Here is a 21823-nt window from a genome sequence, read left to right as displayed (position 1 = left end):
GGGCTATGGAGTTTATATATATATATATATATATATACAAAAATGTATTGCAGAACTCTGGGAGATAAAATATATTTTGCTTTTGTTTATGACCAGTGAAGTAAATAATATTTATCTAGCACGTTTTCTGTAGAGACTCAGAGCGCTTTACATATAGTAAAACCCATCATCTACATCTTTAAGTTACATTTAAACCAGTGTGGGTGGCACGGGGAGCAGGTGGCGAGAGTGTCTTGCCCAAGAACACAACGGCAGTGACTAGGATGGCGGAAGCAGGAATCGAACCTGGAGCCTTCAAGTTGCAGGCACGGTTTTTAATGATCTTTCCAAAGACTATAGACTTTATTTTTGCTGAAACATTTTTTATTTATTAATTGATTGCTGTCTTACATTGTTGCATTATAATGCCATATACTATTTTGATCATGATCATCATTCAATCATTTTGAAAAATAGTAAAAAGTAGCGATTTGGATTACAGGGTTGTCCTAACTTCTCTCCTGCAGGAGCCACATACCAAAAAAGATTAAATAGTATTTATGTAGTTAAAGACAAAGCATGGTTTTATGATTAGTTTTAACATTTCAGCTCTATAAATGTGTTGGTCCATTTTTGCTGGAATTTTTTTTTTGTCATTAGCTAGATACCGAAATGTGTATTTGTCTTTGTGACGGGGCGTGTGTGTGTGTGTGTGTGTGTGTGTGTGTGTGTGTGTGTGTGTGTGTGTGTGTCCAACACCTGAGAATGTTGTCATTGAGGAGCACAACGTGATTAATTGATGATGTGATTTATTAATGAGGGATCAATGTGACGGAAACTGACCTTCTTCACACCTGCATTCTTCTTCCTTCTGCTTCCTCCTTTTATCTGTATGATTGAGACATGCCCCCCCCCCTCCTCCCTTGCATACAAACATGTGGACAAACTTCTCACACACACGTCCCCCACACCCCCTTTCAGCGCCTTTGTCCCCTGTCCATTCTTTCCCTTGGTGACCGGTTGCCATGGTTTCTGGAGCCCCCTTGTAGGCTGAAAGTGGAGGGATTAAAGGAAGCCATTTTGGGGACAGCTGGGCCAGGTTGGTCGCTGTTGCCCCCCCACTCACAGTCACTTTAAGGGGAGTGGGCAAGGGAGGGGGAGGGTATTGTGTGAGGATTAGAGCTTCCTGTGTGTCAGCTCATTACATGGGGTGGGATGGAGGGAAGGCCGATGGGGGAGCAAGGAGTGAAATGAAAGCAAAAATGAAAGAGAGTCTGCATGAAAGAGTATGACACAGAGAGAGAGGGGGTGTGTGTGAGGGGAGGGGGGAAGAGACAGTCCCTACAGCTGCACCCACAATCGCACACACACAAGCTCTGATTATCACACATTAAAGACACAAAAAAAGCTGAATTGGGCGTCCAAACACACAAAGCTAACACGCCATCGGATCACAACGAATCACAGACGACCCTATCAACATGGCAAGCACATACACCCACTAGTGACTGTGGGCAGCACTGCTATGATGTGCTTAGCTTTTTGCCACATTCATTGCAGAATCAACCAGCGCAGACTTGAAGAGACACGCAGGAAACAACAAAGCGCGTCATCCTCCTTCGTTTTATTTGTTTACAAACACAAGGCTCAAACTTTGTGGCATCGCTACAACAACAACAAAAACATCCACATTACACTAAGCATGGATGCAGCGATAACTTTCACACTTTGAGAGAAAGAAAAATGGGGGGCCCGACGGACAGGTGGGCACTAATGTACTGTGCCCTTCCTTCCTTTGAGCAACCCTGGAGGTTACCTTGGCAACCATGGACAATCGTCACCAGTCAAGTCATTTGTGGCTACACATTCATCGCCATCGTGGTCAATATTGCTAGCGTGGCAGCACAGTGCAGTCAGCAGCAGCACATTTCACAAAGAAGTCCAAAAGGAGAACAAATGTTGTCATATTTACAAATGTGGACCATTAGAAATATGGCCTGTTTTGGTATGGAGGTCAGCCTTTGTGATCAATAGGGGTGTAACAGTCTTTGGAGTCAGAATTGGATTGTTCGATTTCCCACGCAATACACATTAAACGGGGAACAGCTGGTGTACGTCGTTGCGACGCACCTTCATTGAGTTTGACGTAGCACTTTATTCAATAACTTTACTAAAAATAAAATATTTCTTCACACTGTTCAAATATGGTACTTGTCTGCGTTGTTGTGCTTACCTAAAAAAGAAACCAGGGTTGTTCAACTTGGGCAGACAACGTCAAAACCCAACTGTGGATATGGCGTGCCGTTACACCCCAAGTGTTCACAGCAACCATTAGAAGGAACGGTGTATAAAATAAGGCCTCACTGTGAGTTTTGAAGTACAGTTTTTTTTAAGACGACAAGTTGTGTTCTACATTTCCAAAAATCCTGCAGCATCAACTACAACACAAACTATTTCTATGAAGAGTTTAATGACAGTCCAAACTATCTTCTTCCCTAAGTAGTGGCATCCAATAGCTCACCGGCCTTGTCACAACCAGTGCTTGCTTCTGGGTCGCTACTGCCTTCTTTCCCTTCCTGCTTCTCTTCCAGGATCTTGGAGCTGGGATCCTCGGCAAAATTGCTCTCATTGGTTTGAGGCTTGGCGTAGGCATTAGGGTGAGTTTTCATGTGGCCCTGTGGATGAGACCAACGGCAAAGTGGTTTAATTGACTCTAATGTAACAGCGTGGTGAAGAATTGTCTTACCTTAAGTCCACTACGGCTGGCGTAGGCCTTCCCGCATTGGGAGCAGCTGTAGGGTTTATCCGGACGGGGGTGTTGAGAATGCGGCCCAAGTGCTGCAGCAAGGGGCTCTGGGATTTCTGAAGTCTCTTTCACTGGGTCTGCTGTGGATGTGTTATTTTCTTCTTTTTGAATTTGGATGACATCTTGCACACCTGGGCTGTGTTGGACGTTGCCGTTAGCCTCCTGAGCATCACAGACAGCCCCCGGGCTGGCAGTGGAGATGAGTGCAGGTATGGGATTTATTTTTGGCGCGGGGCTGTCAGCGTCATGTGTCTGTACGTCATGCTTGGAAACACATAAGGCGAGAGGGGTGTCTTCTTCATTAACTGCAGCTGGATGAAGGCTTGTCAAGGGGGCTTTGAGAGGGCTGCCAAGGTCAGCTTGAGGAGCTTCCTCTTGCGGGAATGTGGAGCCGTTCAGGGGACCACCACCGACTAAGTTGTTATCTTTCAAAACCAGGGAGTCCTCAGCTCCTGCTGAGTGGGGATTATAGGTCGGTGGTGGGCTTATGCTGGGTGTGGAACTCCCAGATTCTTCTGTCTTTACATCAGGAGCTGTCTTAGAAGCAGAAGATTTTGTAAGAGCCAGTGGTAGGTGTTGTCCAACTGTGGATGGTGAGTCATTTTTTGTGTCATCAAAGATTGCCTTCCCTGTTTCTGTACTGTCCTCTACTGGCATGTCTTCATCGGGTGGGATTTGCCCTCCGAGGTGAAGGCGGATGTGGTGCTGAAGAACTAAGGCATTAGTAAACTTGCGTGGACACAGCGGGCAGGAGTTTTGCGCTCGGGAGTTGGGTGGCCTTGCCCGATGAGTGGCTAGGTGCGCCCTGAGGCTGCCCTTGGTGGAGAAGGAGCGACCACAGAGCTTACAAGGGAAGGGGCGCTCTCCCAGATGGGTAGCCTGATGCAAGCGCAGGGCTCGAGGGCAGCTGAGGACACGCAGGCACACCCCGCACTGATTAGCAGCCTGCGCAGTGGGCAGAGATGAAGTTGCGGTGGTGGTGGTGGAGTTACTACCTGAGACCCCTTGGCCACTTGCTAGCCCTCCTGTGTTTGGACTGAGGCCAAGAGCGGCTAACATTTCCCTGCGATAAGCGCTAGAGTTGGTGCTGTGGTCATGACCATTTGTATCCCCTTTAGCTTCCAAAAAGGTGAGAGAAGAGTTGGAAGAAGACTGGGCAGATGAAGAAGACGATGCCCCTCCTTGTGGCTGCTTTTCAAGCTTCTGGACCAGCCGCTGCAGCTTGGAAGTGTCTGACGTCTGAGTGGAGGTGGCAGGAGAGGAGGACGGAGAAGTGGTGGATGGCTTGTGGAAGGGAGGGAAGGGGAAGGGAAGCTGATGTGGTGAAGTTAGGTGAGGGCTGGACGGGTGGCCCGATGGTCGCAGGAGGGCCAGATGGTGTGGGGAAGTACCTCCAGGGAAGAGAATTTTGGGAAGCTGAGCAAGCTGGGAATAGGAAGTGGCTGCGTGGAGTGCCGAGTGAGGAGGAGTGTTCTCATCGAAGCGCTGCTGCTTTGCTCCTTTGTACTGACTTCCCATGGATGAAGAGGAAGAGGGCAGCACGGAACTCGGTGCACTGGCGGCAACTGAAGCTCGGTTCAGCTGCAGCAGGGAATGGGCAGTGGACAGCAGTGCCATGTCCACTGTTGGCGGCAGAGGGAGAGAGGAAGCAGAAGGCCGACTGGATGTACCAGAAAGGAATCCCAGAGCCATATTGTCTGTCACTCCGGGAATGCTGCCCTTCACTCCGTTAAAGGACTCGTCATCGTCTGCTCGCCTCTTCCTCCTCCTTTGGATGGTGCCGGAGGCAGAGCTGCTCTGTGTCTGCTCAGATAGTGCCGGGGGAAGAAGGGAAAGGGAAAGCTCAGGGTTCTGCTCCCGGTGTCGCAGAAAGTGAGCTTTAAGGTTTCCACGCGTGGTGAAGCGGCTGAGGCAGACGGGACACTGGTAGGGCCGCTCACCAGTGTGCGACCTCAGATGGATCTGTAGTGACGAGTCACTGCTCAGGACCTTCCCGCAAAAACGACATACGTGCTGCGGACGTCCCAACGCGGAACCTAGGGAGGAAGCCGGCAAGGCGAGGTCCTGGGAATGGCTGGTGGTGGGAACGGGAGGCGTGGTGAAGCTGATGCCATTAGTGCGGGCAAATAAGGAGGTGTTGGCGGACTTCTCATGGAGGTAGCGCAGTGGTAGCCCCAAAGACAAAGACAGGGGGTGAAGGGAGGCCACAGATGAGCTGGGCATGGTGGCGATAGATGAAGCCGGGGAAGTGGAGGACATTGGCGTTCGGCTGCCGTTTACCTGTGAAGCACCTTGCTTGGAGAGAGGCAGCTGTGAAAAGAGGGACGATGAAATGCCGGTTAAAAGTGAAGGCGCTGTGGTGACAGTTGTGGCAGTAGAGAGATGTGCTGGCGGAGACGAAGCCCCTCCACTGGGTTTCTGGTTGTTCTCAGTGCCGCTAGCTTGTGTGTTAGCATCCTGCCCAAACACTGCACCTCCAAGTCGCAGAACATGCCTGCAGATTTCCTCAGTGATCTGCATCTGGTGTATTTGCCGCTGCTGTAGAACCCGAAGCTCCTCCAAGAGCACAGCGAGGGTGGGAGGCACCTGTAACTGGTGACCTGGCAAGCTGGAGGCCTGTAGTTGACCCAGGCTGTCGCTGTCACAGTGGGTGGGCACACATAGAGAGGACGAGGATGAGGTAGTGGTGGTGGCCGAGCTGCCCATCATTGGGGAGGTCATGGTGGAGTGAGAATTCCCTTGGTGCGTCAGCATTTGAGGGCCGGAGGTCTTTCCCAAAGGGGGAGGCGAGTGAGTCTGAGAGGACAAGGAGGGGTGAGGAAAGTCAGGGGAGAGGGAGGAGTGCGTGTTCGGGAGGGAGGTGGCAAAGGGGGCAATGTGGTTGGGCCAGTGCGGAGGGGGGGAGCTCTCGTTGGGCAAAGAGGGCGCGTGGAGCCCACCGGGGGATGGGCGAGGGGCCAGGGGCGGCTGGCAGTCTTGGAGCGAAGTCGGGGATGATGCAGAAGATCCAGAGGAAGTGACTTCTGAGCCAAGTGAGGTGGATGGCGACTTCATGCCCATGTGCTCATCTGAAGTTGGACACAAAAACAAGGCAAGTGTTGAGCTCTTTTCTCTGACATGATGGAGGTAAGACCATGTCTCAGTCTGTGCTCTCCACAGCTAAACTCCTCACACAACAAATAAACACACCACCTTGTTGTCATGGCAACCCCTTTTTTGAGGACAATGGGCATCACCAGGGCAACCCATAACCACCCTTAACCCGCCCCCCAACCCCTAGTGCAGTAGCGTCTTTCATCTCCCCATTTGCCTTCCCCCGCCCCCTACGTCACAGTGGAGGTGAAGGGTCAGGCCAAGCTGAGGGTCCTGGGCACTGTCCTCTCATTCCGATTGGTCAGCTAATCTGACCTCTGCCGCTCATGGGTCAAATTCTTTCAGGATCTTGAGCGCGGAGTGAGAAAGAGCAAAAAGAGAGAAGTAAGCGGGGGTTGGGTGACTAAGCAGAGTGTGTGTGTGTGGAGGGGGTGGGGGGGTCAACAATGGAGACACAAACTAGCTATTCCCTCCTGGAGAGGTTTAGTGATGGAATGAAAGACGAGACCTCCATGGAATTCCTTCTCACTCATTGATGGACTAACCTGGAGCTTCCATCTGAACGCATTATAGCATGGACACACCCCCCAGATCCCACCCCATGTAACTGTGTAGGACTTTACAGTCAATGGTAAGGTGCGTGTGTGGGTAGGGGAGGGGGGGGGGGCGTGGCATTAAAAAGAAAAGCACTGAAGGGTGCAAGATTAATCTTTAGCAAAGACACTGCCTTGGGAACACCCCCCCCCCCCCACCCCACACCCCCCAACACATGCACCTTATTGTCAGCTAATAGCAGAGACTCAGCAGCCTGTTGCTTCTTGTTTGTTGGTTCATTATCAAGACAATTCACTTCCTGGGGGCCCCTAGTCTGCAGGGGCCTGCGTGAGTCGGGAGCCAGGTGGCACGTACGAGACCTTTTAAACTTCTCTAAACAACCTTTAAAGTACACAATAATAATGACAATAAAAGTGGTTTCCTCACCGTGAGCTAGCACCCCCGGGCCCCCCGGATCGGCGTTAACGAGATGCTGGGGTCTCTTCTGCTTCCGGCGTGACATGATTCACGATAAGCGCGAGGGGGGCGCATCGGTTTACTCTTTTTTGTTGTTGTCGATCTGTTCCTTAAACGCATCCAAGAGAAGCAAATTCCAAAAGTTGAAGAGAGAGAGAGAAGACTCCTGCAGGTCTTCGCTATGTAACAAGAGGCTGCAGAGTGGCTCAAAGTCTCCCCTTAACACCCCCCCCCCCCCCAAAGAAAAAAAAAACTTGTCCAATTTGAGCCAGTCCTTCCCTCTCCCGTGCACACGCACACACTAACCACGCACGCAAACACACGCACACACACACCCACGCGCGCGCGCGCACAGAACCCCTCCTTGTTCTTTAATATTTGCATTTCAATAGCGTGTAACTCCCTGCCCCCCCCCTCCCACCCACCCACTCGAGCTTTATGTGCCTTTCTCCTACTTTAAATAAAACATTATAAAGCAAGAGGTGTGCATGTGAGAGTGTTACAACATAACAACAGGTGTCTCTACAGTATTGCATAGGAGTGCAACCGAGGTGTACTTTAGTGCTCAATAATAATATGTGGGTTTAAAAAAATATCAAAGATGCATATATTCTTGTAAAATACTTACATTAGAGAGTAGTGTGTGAACATGCATGTGTTTGCGGTGCACCCCCCTCCAGTGCAGCCTATTTAAAAGGCAGCAAATAGATGGCTATCTGTGACAATGGCGTGCTGGACACAGTTGACTGAGATCCCCCTCCCCTCCCCATGGATATACTAGTGCATTGCACAAAGTCCCCCTTTCAGCCCCACCTGCCTCCACTCCTGTACAACCAACAAGAGGTGGGGCGGGGGGGTCTTTACTCCACCTAGAAATTGGATACTTTCAATAATTTTTTTTTTTTTTAAATAAGCTTGTTTTTATTGTTCACTTATTCCATTGGCAAATCAATAGGGCTGGCCAATGCTGCAAATGTTGGTATCAATTCGATACCAAGGAAAGACTGGGGTCAGTGTTACTGATACTTTTCATTTGGAGGAAGTTCAAGCTCATTGAACGTGACTGAGCAAAATATAGCCGTCGAAAAAGAAATAATGGCACTCATAAAATCCTTTGTCTATTCGTCTTCCTAGCCCTCTTTTGTCTAAGGACTAATTATTCCGAGAGTTTGTCCTATACTATATCAACTACTGTATGTAACATTATGAACAACCCAACAAAACAAGCACAGATATTTTTGAAAACAATTACAAAAGAACACTGAAAAATAATGTTCTCATCACCGCAGTATTGACTTCATACCGATACCGTTACTACCCTGCCATTGATACTATTGTGTATCGATCCGCCCAGCCCTTGTACACCATAGACATCTTATAAGTAGACGTAGCATCGACCGCGACTGCCTACTGGCGCTGACGAGACGCGGGGCCGCCATCTTGGAGTGGTGATCCGCTCCACTCAGCGCAATTCATTTGGCAGGAGCAATGAACTGTCAGCGCATTTAATTCATCTTACCTCACTGAATACCACTGATTTTCACACGTTTTTTTGTTATATGTGTAGCTATAATAAAGGACACATGTTTTGGCATGTTTTATTATTCATAGTTTATATAGAATATTCTTATATGCTATAAGTGACCAGACATCCGAGATCAAAACTGAGAATATAATCTCAGAGAAGGAGGACAAAAACGGTCAGCTATTTTTAAGTTCAAGAAACAATATGATTAGGTTATATATACAGCGTATATCCTACATAAACAATGTATGAATACACTAGATAGCTATATATCTTAGGGACTTATAGACTGTATCTCTGTTGCTGCAGCAGCAGAGTTTATTCTGTCTTGACACTTTGTATTGATATTTTGGATTACATTCTTCCCTTAAATGATAATGTTTACAGTGATTGTTTTATATGTATTTTTTATGTATGTCGCTTTGGATAAAAGCGTGTGCCAAATACTTAAACATAAACATGTATAAACACTCGAAAGTCTTTATTTCAGCTAAAACCACCAATCTGTTTCACTTGGTTCAGAATAAAACCAAATTCTGTCTTACCTAACAATGTTAGTATTTGAATATTGTTACTTGAAGACTAATTCCTGGTTACAATTATCCATCCATCCATTTTCTACCGCTTGTCCCTTTTGGGGTCGCGGGGGTGCTGGAGCCTATCTCAGCTGCATTCGGGCGGAAGGCGGCGTACACCCTGGACAAGTCGCCACCTCATCACAGGGCCAACATAGATAGACAGACAACGTTCACACTCACATTCACACACTAGGGCCAATTTAGTATTGCCAATCAACCTATCCCCAGGTGCATGTTTTTGGCAGGAGGCTGGAGTACCCGGAGGGAACCCATGCAGTCACGGGGAGTACATGCAAACGCCACACAGAAAGATCCCGAGCCCGGGATTGAACTCAGGCCTACTCAGTCAGGACCTTTGTATTGTGAGGCACATGCACTAACCCCTGTGTTAAAATTATACTGTTAAGAAAGTATTGTCTTATACTTTGCCTAAAATGAGAATGCATCATAATCTGTGGCGGCTGGTGAATTTTGTTTTAGGTGGGGCTGAAAGTTTGTAAACCCAACCCCTGTAGGGGGTCATCCTCCACCAGAAGATTTCTTTGTGATTTTCACATACAAATGAACCATTCTGGTGCATTCTGACAAAATAATGAAGACAAAATAGACCATTTCATAGGTTTGCAGATAACTACATATAATATTCACTCTGAAGGCATGATGCCACCATAGGTTTGCAGAGAACTATAATAATATAGTAATATTATTTTCACAAAATACAACCAATAGTACATTAATGTTAAATCTTACTTGTGAAAAATAATACCCCGATTTCTATTTTCAACAGTCCGCTCATTTGAGCAGGAAAACGCTGAACACCAGCCCGGTATCTTTGTTTTCTACCTGTCAACTGTCATTTTAGGCTGCTCGCCGGCTCCTCATCACCACTTCAAGATGGCAGCCGAATTTCTCGCGTCACAGCAGCCAATGCTGCGTCTACTTATAAGATGATGTTGTACACTGTCCATACCAATAAGAGAAGAGAGTTTCAAACTCCACTCGGAAAATTACTAATTTAAACTGCCACTCTTTTTATAAGCCGATAATTAATTCAACTTTCAAGCGAACTATGTAAACATAATTTTAAAAAAAGGACAACTGGCAAATTGCTTGCCTTGATTGATCACATGTTCTCTTGACCAATCAGATCCCAGTATTGTCGGTGACGTCTCTTTCTCCAGCTGGCAGCCGTTCTCAAGGTAAATTGAAATGTAAATAGTTTTTTGTTGTTGTAAAGTTAAGTTACGACTCCAGGTGGGTTATATTTCACGGTAAGGTTTCAGTTATTTTTTCGAGAAAAGTAAAGTTTTAGCAGCTAAAGTGAGAGAAAACTGGTCGAAACTAGCTGTTAGCATGTTGCTATAGCTGCTTGCTAGGCGACCATAGCTAACGTTCACACACTTCTGGTTATTTGCTAGCTTAAACAAAACAGCAACGTTTTAATTATTAAATCATTGTGTTTTTCTACTTGGCTTTTAAATCCTTATGTCGTTTGACTATTTGCTTATGAGTACCTATGCTACTACAGTCATTCAAATTATTAGTTATTGAAACACTTCCCAGTGTTTAGTGAGTCAATGTAAATTATGTTTTTATTACTGAAATATATCCACAGTGTTAAAATTTGTGTTATTAATTGATAAACACAGCCTTAATGTCATTCATCTTGTGACCTTTTCGTCTTTTCCCTGTCTGTAGTATGTCTCTTTGCGACGACACCCTCCTGTGCAACTTCGCCAAGTGTCGGGTCAAGCTGACCACCTTTGCCTGGGTCACGGCCTGTTCGCACGTGTTCTGCGATCAGCACGGGTCCCGTGAATTTAACCATGCTCCAACCATCTGTCCGGCCTGCTCGTCCACTCTGTCTAAAAAAATTGACATTTTAAGGACAGAGCTGTCGCCGTCCGAGCATTACAAGGCCATGGTGCTGTGTGGTCTGCGCCCAGACATAGTTCTGGACATCACTTCCCGAGCTCTGGCCTTCTGGAACTACCAGGTTGAGTTTGAGTAAACCCTGTGTGAGTCCATCCCTGCTAAATACCAAGTGTACTTTTCCCTGCGTCCCCTGGATGCAGGTCCATCAGGAGCGCATGTATCAGGAATACAGTGCGACTCGTGTTGAAAAGCAGCTGCTACAGATGGAAAATGTTCTGACCCAGCAGAACCAGACCAGGCAGCTAGAGCTGTCAGCCATGAAAGCGGAAATTGCCTACTTGAAGAAGGGAGTTAAACTTGGTATTTTTCTACCATATTAACTGGGTGATAAAATGACTTCTTGAATTGTAAAAGGATGTGTGCACGTGTAGATGTTGGAGGACTACAAGAGGAAGAACGTCGATGTGTCTGAGCGGCTGATGGAGAAGAGCAGGCAGTACCAGAAGCTTCAAGGCATGTATGAACAGCTGAGGATGCGCACCATGGTGTTGGACAGTGGCCAGTCCCCGCGTCAGCTGACATACCACAATGTCAATACTGGTAGGACAAACTTCACTAAGCTACTGAGAAGTATATTAGACCTTCAATAAGACTTCAGAGTGGAATCATCTTTCCTATGCAATAGATTATTAATTACCAGGGTTCTAACGGTACACCGCTTCAGTCATACTTGCCAACCCTCCTGCTTCCCCAGGAAAAAAACATATTTTGTCAATCCCGTTTCCGTATTTCAACTTTCCTGAAAAAAACTAAAATCAAATATTGCTGCAACAGCACAGCTTCCAGTCCTCTATGCAACACATCCAACCGGTATGGGTTTGGTACATTTTTTAGGCGACACTTCAGTTAATTTTGGGTACAGTAAGGGAAAAAAATGCATAGCATAAAACTGCTTAGCTGTTGTGTAAACAGCTTAAACCTAACATGTACCGGTAATTATGCAATGAATACAAGACCTTTTTTTATTTTTTTTTTAAATGTATCCATTTAGAAAAGTGCAACAAAGCAGACAAGTGCAACAGTAAGAGTTTGAATAATGGTTGTTTTTCAAAAATTATAGTTTTTTCCTGCTTAGTGGTCTTATGGTTAGCGTGTCCGCCCTGAGATTGGTAGGTCGTGAGTTCAAACCCCGGCTGAGTCATATCAAAGACTATAAAAATGGGACCCATTACCTCCCTGCTGGGCACTCAGCATCAAGGTTTGGAATTGGGGGTTAAATCACCAAAATGATTGCCGAGCACGGCCACCGCTGCTGCTCACTGCTCCCCTCACCTCCCAGGGGGTGGAACAATGGGATGGGTCAAGTGCAGAGGGTAATTTCACCACACCTAGTGTGTGTGTGACTATCAATGTTACTTTAACTTTTTAAACTTTTTTTTATTGGCTGAAGTGCAGCGGCAAACAAACTACGCTTCTTACAAGTATCATCCCTAGAGGACGAGGAAAAGCTTAACATGCTACACTACACACTGTACGAGGATATGCTAACTGCAAACCGCCAGTCAGGAACACTTTGCACTGCATTTTGCCATACTTTTCAGTGCATTTGCACTAAAGCACTCAAAAGACTTATTTTTTGGACGGAAATGGGCAAATTGAGACTCAGTGTACCGTATTTTTCGGACTATAAGTTGCCCCGGAGTATAAGTTGCCCCGGAGTATAAGTCGCACCGGCCGAAAATGCATAATAAAGAAGGAAAAAAAACATATATAAGTCGCACTGGAGTATAAGTCGCATTTTTTGGGGAAATTTATTTGATAAAACCCAACACCAAGAATAGACATTTGAAAGGCAATTTTAAATAAAAAAAACAATAGTGAACAACAGGCTGAATAAGTATACGTTATATGACGCATAAATAACCAACTGAGAACGCGCCTGGTATGTTAACGTAACATATTATGGTAAGAGTCATTTACATAACTATAACATATAGAACATGCTATACGTACGTTTACCAAACAATCTGTCACTCCTAATCGCTAAATCCCATGAAATCTTATACGTCTAGTCTCTTACGTGAATGAGCTAAATAATATTATTTGATATTTTACGGTAATGTGTTAATAATTTCACACATAAGTCGCTCCTGAGTAAACCCCCGGCCAAACTATGAAAAAAAACTGCGACTTATAGTCCGAAAAATACGGTACTTAGTTCCTTAGTGCGCAAATGTTGTCTGAGTATTGCTGTCCCAAATAGACTTCGGTCCATGCACACCTGCTGGAAGTGTATTTATTCTTCCTCTGCCCTTTTTATTGTGGTATAACCTTCTCATTCTGCAATGTAGCCAATATGGCAAGTATAGTATTGAGTGTGATAAGTGTCCAACACTGCATACTCACCATTTTGACAGTCAAGTGTACAACATCTGGCCATTTTATCCTACTTCTTAATGTGAACTACCCATGAGCTCAAAGTGCTAACTGTTGCGCTGTATTTGTTTACCGAGTGGACACCTGACAGGAGGCGCACATCCTTTCCCTCACTCAATGTGTAGCCTACCTTGTGGGAAAATGGTACGTCTCTCTACCGTACTAAAGGTGCTTTACCGGAAAATAACAAAAACGAATCCACCTATTGTTAATAACTTAAAATGAAACGTGTTGCTTACAAAAAAGTTGCATAACAATGACTGTGTTTTGGCAGAAAGTGGGGCGGACACAAGCAGACATTTTCCTTAATTTCTCCCACAGGATTAGAAAAGTATGTTATCTATTTATACAGTTGCCCTGAAAATGTATATTTATTTGCAAAGTTTATGCTGTGATTGGCAGTAAACTAACAAATCATATGTAATATGACAAAAATAAATATCATTTTTTTTATTGAAGGTTTTACATTTTGAATAAAAATGGTCTATCTACACAGCTGTAGATGTTTCGTCCCAAAGAGGTTGCCACCTCTTGTACAGCTGCTACAGTAATTAGAACTTAAGTCCCTATAACAATGGCGTTCTACCATCACATTGCCATGTGTCGCCCAGGGGTGGCCAGCCACCAGACTCCCGAAAGGAACCCCCACTTCTTGCCATGTCTGGATTCTGACAGACGCAGAAACTTCTTCCAGCTTTGCTCCCCTGTTCACAACAAAGACCGAGCAGTCATGAAGAACTGAAGACAGCAGGGGAGACATCCGTTTGAAAGTAGACTTTGTTCAAGACTTGTTCTTCTGGAAGCGTTTTGTGGAGTTTAGTGCCCTGTCAGTTTGTATTCTGTGTCCCCAAAAAGGGTTAGTAGGAGTCTTAACCTTCTAAAAAAAACAAAAAAAAACTTCTCTTGTTTGTCACTGAATGTTCTTTCAGAAAGCTGTAATAAAGTCACAGTGAACTTACTTTTTGTTTTAGTTATCAAATAAAAGCCTGGATTGTGTTTGTGTGATAGAATCTTGAGTATAGCAGAAACTTTCTGCGGCATATAATATCTAATATTTAGTTTTATATAATGTAATATTTTACAGAGGCCTGATAAATTAAGATGCTGGTTAAAAAAAAGGACATCGGGCTGCACTCTTGACATTCCTGAATTAATAAAATACCTTAAAAATATATCTTCAAAATAAAATAAAAAACCCGGGTGATTATTTGGCTGCAGCTATCGGTTATTTTAGTAATCTAGTATCAATTAATTTGTTTGATTAATCGCATACTTCATAATCTACGATAAATGTGTATTTTAGGGAAAATAAACACATTTTCTGCTTGCTGTAATTTTCATTCTTTTTTTTCATAATAAATGCACATTATCAACATTGAAATTATAGTTTAAACATGTGTACATTAATAAACATTGTTTAAAAAATGAAGCCATCAGATCACACATTAATGCTCATGTGCTACTATGGCAGCAGCAGTGCGAAAATTATATCCGCTAATTAAAAGTTCTAGGCATTTTATGCAGTCCAGATTTGATCAGAATTTATTAATTACAATCATACGATTATTTGAAGCAGCAGAGCTTAAACAAAAGCTTTTTTCTAATGGAATTAATCGATTTAATGTTGCAAACCTAGTGATTATGCATAATAAAAGGGATTTTTTTTTTTTCATACTTTGAATATTTGCCTTTAAATTAGACTTGCTCCACTTATGTGGTATTTGGGGCTCACTGGCCAAACAATCGCCGATGGCTCTACTGGCTTTGATGATAAAACTTGTGATTTTACCCTTAGACCTCAGCCATCTTGTGTCAGATGACATTCAAAATAAATAGGATTCTTGAAAGATAGAGTGAAAACTTCATACAGAAATAATATAAAGAGGAGGGAGGGACTTTGACACGTTTTGTGCACAAGATGCTAAAACTAATCCAAGTCATTATACTGTATGCTTATCTATCTTAAAACATTCACATTCTAGCGTTGTGTTATATATGACAAAGCAAATTAATATATGTAAAAACCATAGACAACTTATAAGTAGACGCAGCATTGGCTGCTGTGACGCGAGAAATTCGGCCGCCATCTTGAAGTGGTGATGAGGAGCCGGCGAGCAGCCTAAACTGACAGTTGACAGGTAGAAAACAAAGATGCCGGTGTTCAGCGTTTTCCTGCTCAAATGAGCGGACTGTTGAAAATAGGAATCGGGGGATTACTTTTCACAAGTAAGATTTAACATTAACGTACTATTGGTTGTATTTTGTGAATATAATATTACTATATTATTATAGTTCTCTGCAAAACTATGGTGGCATCATATGCCTTCAGTGTGTATATTGTATATAGTTCTCTGCAAACCTATGAAATGTTCTATTTTGTCTTCATTATTTTGTCAGAATGCACCAGAATGCTTCATTTGTATGTGAAAATCACAAAGAAATCTTCTGGGGGAGGATGACCCCCCTAGGGGTTGGGTTTACAAACTTTCAGCCCCACCAAAAACAAAATTCACCTGCTGCCACAGATTATGATGCATTCTCATTTTAGGCAAAGTATAAGACAATACTTTCTTAACAGTATAATTGTAACCAGGAATAAGTCTTCAAGTAACAATATTCAAATACTAACATTGTTGGGTAAGACACAATTTGGTTTTATTCTGAATCCAGTGAAACCGATTGGTGGTTTTAGCTGATAAAGACTTTCAGGTGTTTATATATGTTTATGTTTAAGTATTTGGCAAACGCTTTTATCCAAAGCGACATACATAAAAAATACATATAAAACGATCACTGTAAACATTATCATTTAAGGGAAGAATGTAATACATAATATCAATACAAAGTGTCAAGACAGAATAAACTATGCTGCTGCAGCAACAGTAATACAGTCTATAGGTCCCTAAGATATATATATATCTAATGTATTCATACATTGTTTATGTAGGATATACACATGTATATATAACCTAATCATATTGTTTCTTGAACTTAAAAGTAGCTGACCGTTTTTGTCCCCCTTCTCTGGGATTATATTCCCAGTTTTGATCTCGGACGTCTGGTTATTTATAGCATATAAGAATATTCCATTACTGTTAAGCAAACTATGAATAATAAAACACGCCAAAACACATGTCCTTTATCTTAGCTACACATATGACAAAAAAACCGAGTGAAAATCAGTGGTATTCAGTGAGGTAAAATGAATTAAATGCGCTGACAGTTCATTGCTCCTGCCAAATGAATTGCACTGAGTGGAGCGGATCACCACTCCAAGATGGCGGCCCCGCGTCGTCAGCGCCAGTAGGCAGTAGCGGTCGATGCTGCGTCTACTTATAAGATGTCTATGGTAATAACATACCATTAATAAATATTTATTTTAGTGCAAATAAAGAATTAGTTGCATGCCGCATTTCAGAAACCTCCACTGTAGTGTGTTTTTTTGCCAGGAGTTGTTCGACAACCTTAAAAACAGTTGACACATTAAACATTGTATTATAGCAGCATGGTACGTTTCAATTTTATTTTTCTGTTGGGCCCCCACACTATCGTCATGTTCCCCCTTTTACATTACCCCCCCTCCCACAAAAACTCCTTTAGATGACAGGATACAAAAAAAGAAAGAAAATAAATATAACGGCTATAAACAAAATGTCTCTACAGACAAAGCAGTATAATGACCACTTTGTAATCTTCTTGTTCATGTCCAGCATGTGTTTGGTCGTCTTGACTCATTCACTCTGAGGTTTGTAGCTGACCGAGGTGGCAATCTGACTTTGGGAATTTTGCTTCTTGCCGTTAACGATGAGGTGCAGAGGAGAGTCCACGCGAATGCTCTTGAAGTCGAAGGACTAGGTCAAAGAAAAGAAGCGTCAGACATGTCGCATCCGTCCCTTATTGACATTTTTGCTGATTTTCTTAACACTGACCGTGTCTTTATGCGTGATACTGTGTCGTTTGACCTGAGGTTCAGGAATGACCACGGTGTCTCCAATGAGGACCCCCCAGCTGTCTGCCGTGTTGTAAACCATCACCACCATGCATGTCTCCTCGCTGTCCACCATGCCGAACGTACTGGAGACAAACACACCCAAGCGTCTTCAAAACCGCACTGAGAAAATGACAGAAAATGATGCTCACTTACAAGGCCATACGACCCTCGGATGCCAGACTGAACACCACCTTCCCCATGGCTGCAACCCCGCCGTTGTGACCGTGCGTGAGGGAAGACAGCGCCCGCGGCTCCAGGCTGCCCATGCGGCCTGTTGGCGAGCGAAATTGAGGAGACGAGCACGGGCCCAGAGCTGACGTGTTGAGGTTGGAAAGCAACGTCCGCAGGCGCCGCGCCTTCACCTTGCCCTGCAGAGACCAACAGACAGGGTAGGGTTGAAATTTGCTGCCATCTTGTGGTTAACATTTTATATATACATACATAATATATGTATGTATGTATATATATATATATATATATATATATATATATATATATATATATATATATATATATATATATATATACACACATATATACATATATATATATACATACACATACATAACATATATACCGTATTTTTCGGAGTATAAGTCGCTCCGGCCGAAAATGCATAATAAAGAAGGGGAAAAACATATATAAGTCGCACTGGAGTATAAGTCGCATTTTTGGGGGAAATGTATTTGATAAAACCCAACACCAAGAATAGACATTTGAAAGGCAATTTAAAATAAATAAAGAATAGTGAACAACAGGCTGAATAAGTGTACGTTATATGACGCATAAATAACCAACTGAGAATGTTCCTGGTATGTTAACGTAACATATTATGCTAAGAGTCATTCAAATAACTATAACATATAGAACATGCTATACGTTTACCAAACAATCTGTCACTCCTAATCTCTAAATCCCATGAAATCTTATATGTCTAGTCTCTTGCGTGAATGAGCTAAATAATATTATTTGATATTTTACGGTAATGTGTTAATAATTTCACACATAAGTCGCTCCTTATTATAAATCGCACCCCCGGCCAAACTATGAAAAAAACTGCGACTTATAGTCCGAAAAATACGGTACATATACATTTATATATATATATATATATATATATATGGTCACATGTTCAATATATATGTGTGTATATACACACAAACACACATATATATATAATATATACACGCACACAAAATTGCACAAAAAAATACTCTGGAAAGTAAAAGAAGATTTCTGGCTGCTGTGGAAGTATCTGACTCTTCATTTTTTCTAAAATATAAGTGCCCCTGAATGTACAATTAAGATACAATATGTAAGTTAAATCACACTTACATCACACATGCATCAGTTACCTAATTAAAATGACCATAATACTGTTTTTATTCACATATGTTAACATCCAGTATTTAAGCATAACACACTACAAATTTTTTTAAAAGCTATATCACATGCAGCTTACAAAATACCATGTCAATGTGTAATAGAAGTTATTTACTAAACATATAGTGTAGAGCATGGGTGTCAAACTCTGGCCTGCGGGCCAAAATTGGCTCGCTGTGTAATTTCACTTGGACCTTGAGGCGATATCAAATTAACACTAGAGCTGGCCCGCCGATTATATACAGCGGCGGTGCCACGGTAACACCGCATTCACCGCTAATTCTCATACTTGCCAACCCTCCCGGGAGACTCCCAAATTTCAGTGCCCCTCCCGAAAATCGTCACGTCCGCTTTTCATCCAGTCCAACGAGTGCTGGCCCAGTCACATAATATGTGCGGCTTCTGCACGCACACACAAGTGAATGCAACGCATACTTGATCAATAGCGATACAGGTTACACTGAGGGTGGACGTATAAACAACTTTAACACTGTTAAAAATATAGGCCACACTGTGAATCCACACCAAACAAGAATGACAAACACATTTCCGGAGAACATCTGCACCGTAACACAACATAAACACAACAGAACAAATACCCAGAACCCTTTGCAGCACTAACTCTTCCGGGACGCTACAAGGTGTGTGTGTGTGGGGGGGGGGGGGGGGGGGGGGGAATCTGCATTCCTAAATCTTATGCCCGTTCCTCATCTTCTTCTTATTCTAAACTGGGCACCTGAAGGCTTCTTCGGTCTTTTACTTTTGTGAAGATAAAGACTTGACATCATTATTAACCGTATAATTTCCTTTTGCCAACGCCGTACATTCGCCCGACAATCAAGCAGAGTCACGCACATGACTGCACACTTTTTCTCCCACATAACCCAATTAACAACATGTAGGTGTATGGGTATGTTTTAATTTTAGTAATGGAATACAATTTCTGGGCTGCACAGTGAAACAGGGGTTAGTGCATGTGCCTCACAATACGAAGGTCCCGAGTAGTCCTGAGTTCAATCCCGGGCTCGGGATCTTTCTGTGTGGAGTTTGAATGTTCTCCCCGTGACTGCGTGGGTTCCCTCCGGGTACTCCGGGTTCCTCCCACCTCCAAAAACATGCACCTGGGCATAGGTTGATTGGCAACACTAAATTGGCCCTAGTGTGTGAATGTGAGTGTGAATGTTGTCTGTCTATCTGTGTTGGCCCTGTGATGATGTGGCGACTTGTCCAGGGTGTGCTAAGTCTAAGTATGAAAGTGTATACATTGAGACACAGCCAATGAGTATGATGCCCTCATTCTCCTACCTTATTCTCGATGAGTTCTGAGATTTTCCTCAGGTACTCCAGCAGCTGCTTTTCCCTCTGCGGCGGATCTTCCCAGCTGGGGTCCAGGGCAGCGGCACGGCTGTGGCCCTCAAGCGCCGACCCGAACATCTCCTCGTACTGAAAGAGTGTGGCTCGGTTGAAGTGCAGCTCTGGGTAACAAGCAGCTGCTCGGTCTACTCTTTCCTGTCCAAAGAGCATTGACTTAATGATTTTAATGTCTTTGTACGTGTGTGTCTGCGTGTGTACTCACAGATTGCGCATAGGCACTTAGAGCTTGTTGAGACAACTGTGGCTTTTGTCCACAAGTGAAAAACAGGGATACATAAGCGTTTCCTAGAATATCTGTAAACAAATGCATACAGTAGGCTCCATTTGATGTACCCAATGATATGGCCATTAAGTGTAATAAAGTTGCAGGTGCTTTGAGAACTTACACCAGGATGTCCCGTCCGCCACATCAAGCTGTACAGCTTGCCGGGCCATGTCCACGCTCTCCAGAACCTGTTTGCCGTGTGCGTCGCTGTCTGCCGCCGGTAGCTGCCTCAGCACCATAGACAGGTTCCGTAGGGATACTTTGTTCTTGTTCTAAGAGGGGTAAGGCAAGTTGATGCATCTTGTGTGTGTGTGAAGATGCTTCTAGTGCTCCTCGCTCTGTTCTAACCTGCTGCAAGGCTCCTGTGAAGCAGTTCTTGGCACCAGTCAAGTCGCCCTTCTTCCAGTACTGCTCCCCCAGCGCGTTCCAGCCCTCCACTAGGCCGGGCTCCAGCTTGACGGCGCGGGAAAGGCACTCCTCGGCAGCAGCGCTGAAGTCGGGGGCGACGTTAAGACACCTGCCTTTCTGCAGCAGGAACTCCGCTTTGTGCTTCAAGTTTTCTGGGGGTAAAAAAACCCCACATAGTTCTTTAATAACATGCAAAAATCCACACAAATACTTTACAATCATTACCTTCTTTCTCCTCCAGCTTTTTCAGCACCTTTTCTAGCTCCTGCGTGACATCTTGTTGTTTCCTGCCCGCCTGCTCCACACCGTGAGTCTCAAAGTAACGATCCCTGTAACTGTACAAGTCATCTACCAGCTCCTGTAACAGCAAATATATTTTAACTCCTATATTGGCAAAAACAAAGTTAATATCAGCTCATCTTTCATGCTTTGAAGTTCACAATAGATGGGTGTCATTTAGCTAAACACTGCATCCAATATACACATATTTAATGAATTTAGTGTCTCCATGTTTGTTTCCGCAGTAATTACAACAAAAGGTTGTTGTTATAGTAACAGTCCATCCAATAAGTCAAACGACGACCAAATCTAGATAACGACTAAGTGGAAGGTCAATAAAAAACACATTAACATGCTTGATTTCTTATTTCAGAGGGAGAGAGAAAATGACCTTAATAATTTGGAGTTCGTGGTTGTCTTTGACAGGCTCAGCGCTCTTCTCTTCCTCCGCCATCTTCTCTAACACTGAGAGCAGCAGACTGCTACAAGAAGAGGCTACGAACTTGGTGCAACCAACAAAATACGCTTTAAAAGTTACGAGATGAACAATAAAACATATGTTATTAAGCGTATGTGAGCACCATAACGACTCATTTCCCTGGGCTGAAATTTTGGGCACAGATTATCAAAACAAATGCTTTTAATTTCAGGTATGGCGGAAGTTATTTTGGTTCCTTGTCAAAATGATTCCGACATGGAACAGAGTCAAGATTTGCTAATGTGACGTTTTTTCTTGTCTCAGCGCCTCCTATCCCACCTAAACAGGTTTTACTATTTTTGATTATTTTTCTGATCTTATATATAGTTGTACTAACACAAA

General features: G+C 43.7%; 3 protein-coding genes across 6 annotated transcripts; 1 reads left to right on the top strand and 2 right to left on the bottom strand.

The window, feature by feature from the left end:
- Positions 1-1077: 1077 nt before the first annotated feature.
- Positions 1078-7062, bottom strand: LOC133606358 (uncharacterized). Its single transcript, XM_061960213.2, has 3 exons — positions 6860-7062; positions 2726-5853; positions 1078-2654 (listed from the first exon to the last, which is right to left on the bottom strand). The coding sequence occupies exons 1-3, from the start codon at positions 6933-6935 to the stop codon at positions 2475-2477; spliced, it is 3384 nt and encodes a 1127-aa protein (XP_061816197.2). The 5' UTR covers positions 6936-7062; the 3' UTR covers positions 1078-2474.
- A 3028-nt stretch (positions 7063-10090) lies between these two features.
- Positions 10091-14565, top strand: LOC133605713 (E3 ubiquitin-protein ligase CCNB1IP1). Of its 4 annotated transcripts, none has more exons than XM_072913125.1 (5): positions 10091-10203; positions 10691-10988; positions 11068-11214; positions 11299-11467; positions 13915-14565. In XM_072913125.1, exons 2-5 carry the CDS (start codon positions 10692-10694, stop codon positions 14043-14045), a joined length of 744 nt encoding a protein of 247 aa, XP_072769226.1. In that variant the 5' UTR covers positions 10091-10203; position 10691; the 3' UTR covers positions 14046-14565. The 4 variants fall into 4 exon arrangements, with proteins under 4 accessions (XP_072769226.1, XP_072769225.1, XP_072769227.1 ...); XM_072913124.1 differs by having other exon boundaries at positions 10102-10191; positions 13915-14564; XM_072913126.1 differs by having other exon boundaries at positions 10203-10246.
- Positions 14566-16871: 2306 nt separating this feature from the next.
- Positions 16872-21663, bottom strand: ttc5 (tetratricopeptide repeat domain 5). The gene is made up of 9 exons (XM_061958861.2): positions 21395-21663; positions 20950-21082; positions 20665-20876; positions 20438-20588; positions 20254-20345; positions 19983-20186; positions 17448-17662; positions 17233-17377; positions 16872-17154 (listed from the first exon to the last, which is right to left on the bottom strand). Exons 1-9 carry the CDS (start codon positions 21455-21457, stop codon positions 17035-17037), a joined length of 1335 nt encoding a protein of 444 aa, XP_061814845.1. The 5' UTR covers positions 21458-21663; the 3' UTR covers positions 16872-17034.
- Between the last annotated feature and the right edge of the window lie 160 nt (positions 21664-21823).

Source organism: Nerophis lumbriciformis, linkage group LG05 (genome assembly GCF_033978685.3).
Source record: "Nerophis lumbriciformis linkage group LG05, RoL_Nlum_v2.1, whole genome shotgun sequence".
NCBI lineage: Eukaryota > Metazoa > Chordata > Actinopteri > Syngnathiformes > Syngnathidae > Nerophis > Nerophis lumbriciformis.
This window is presented reverse-complemented; position numbering and strand designations above follow the sequence as displayed.

What these genes read in the sequence shown, in the direction of transcription:
- LOC133606358 (XM_061960213.2), bottom strand. Translation starts at nt 6,935, where the DNA reads ATGTCACGCCGGAAGCAGAAGAGACCCCAGCATCTCGTTAACGCCGAT. An exon ending in CCCGGGGGTGCTAGCTCACG is followed by an intron (nt 5,854 to 6,859) that starts GTGAGGAAACCA and finishes GTCCAACTTCAG; the next exon opens with ATGAGCACATGGGCATGAAG. An exon ending in CCAGCCGTAGTGGACTTAAG is followed by an intron (nt 2,655 to 2,725) that starts GTAAGACAATTC and finishes TCTCATCCACAG; the next exon opens with GGCCACATGAAAACTCACCC.
- LOC133605713 (XM_072913125.1), top strand. Translation starts at nt 10,692, where the DNA reads ATGTCTCTTTGCGACGACACCCTCCTGTGCAACTTCGCCAAGTGTCGG. An exon ending in TGGCCTTCTGGAACTACCAG is followed by an intron (nt 10,989 to 11,067) that starts GTTGAGTTTGAG and finishes CCCTGGATGCAG; the next exon opens with GTCCATCAGGAGCGCATGTA. An exon ending in ATACCACAATGTCAATACTG is followed by an intron (nt 11,468 to 13,914) that starts GTAGGACAAACT and finishes TGTGTCGCCCAG; the next exon opens with GGGTGGCCAGCCACCAGACT.
- ttc5 (XM_061958861.2), bottom strand. Translation starts at nt 21,457, where the DNA reads ATGGCGGAGGAAGAGAAGAGCGCTGAGCCTGTCAAAGACAACCACGAA. An exon ending in TCACAGGAGCCTTGCAGCAG is followed by an intron (nt 20,589 to 20,664) that starts GTTAGAACAGAG and finishes TACCCCTCTTAG; the next exon opens with AACAAGAACAAAGTATCCCT. An exon ending in GGCGGACGGGACATCCTGGT is followed by an intron (nt 20,346 to 20,437) that starts GTAAGTTCTCAA and finishes ATTTGTTTACAG; the next exon opens with ATATTCTAGGAAACGCTTAT.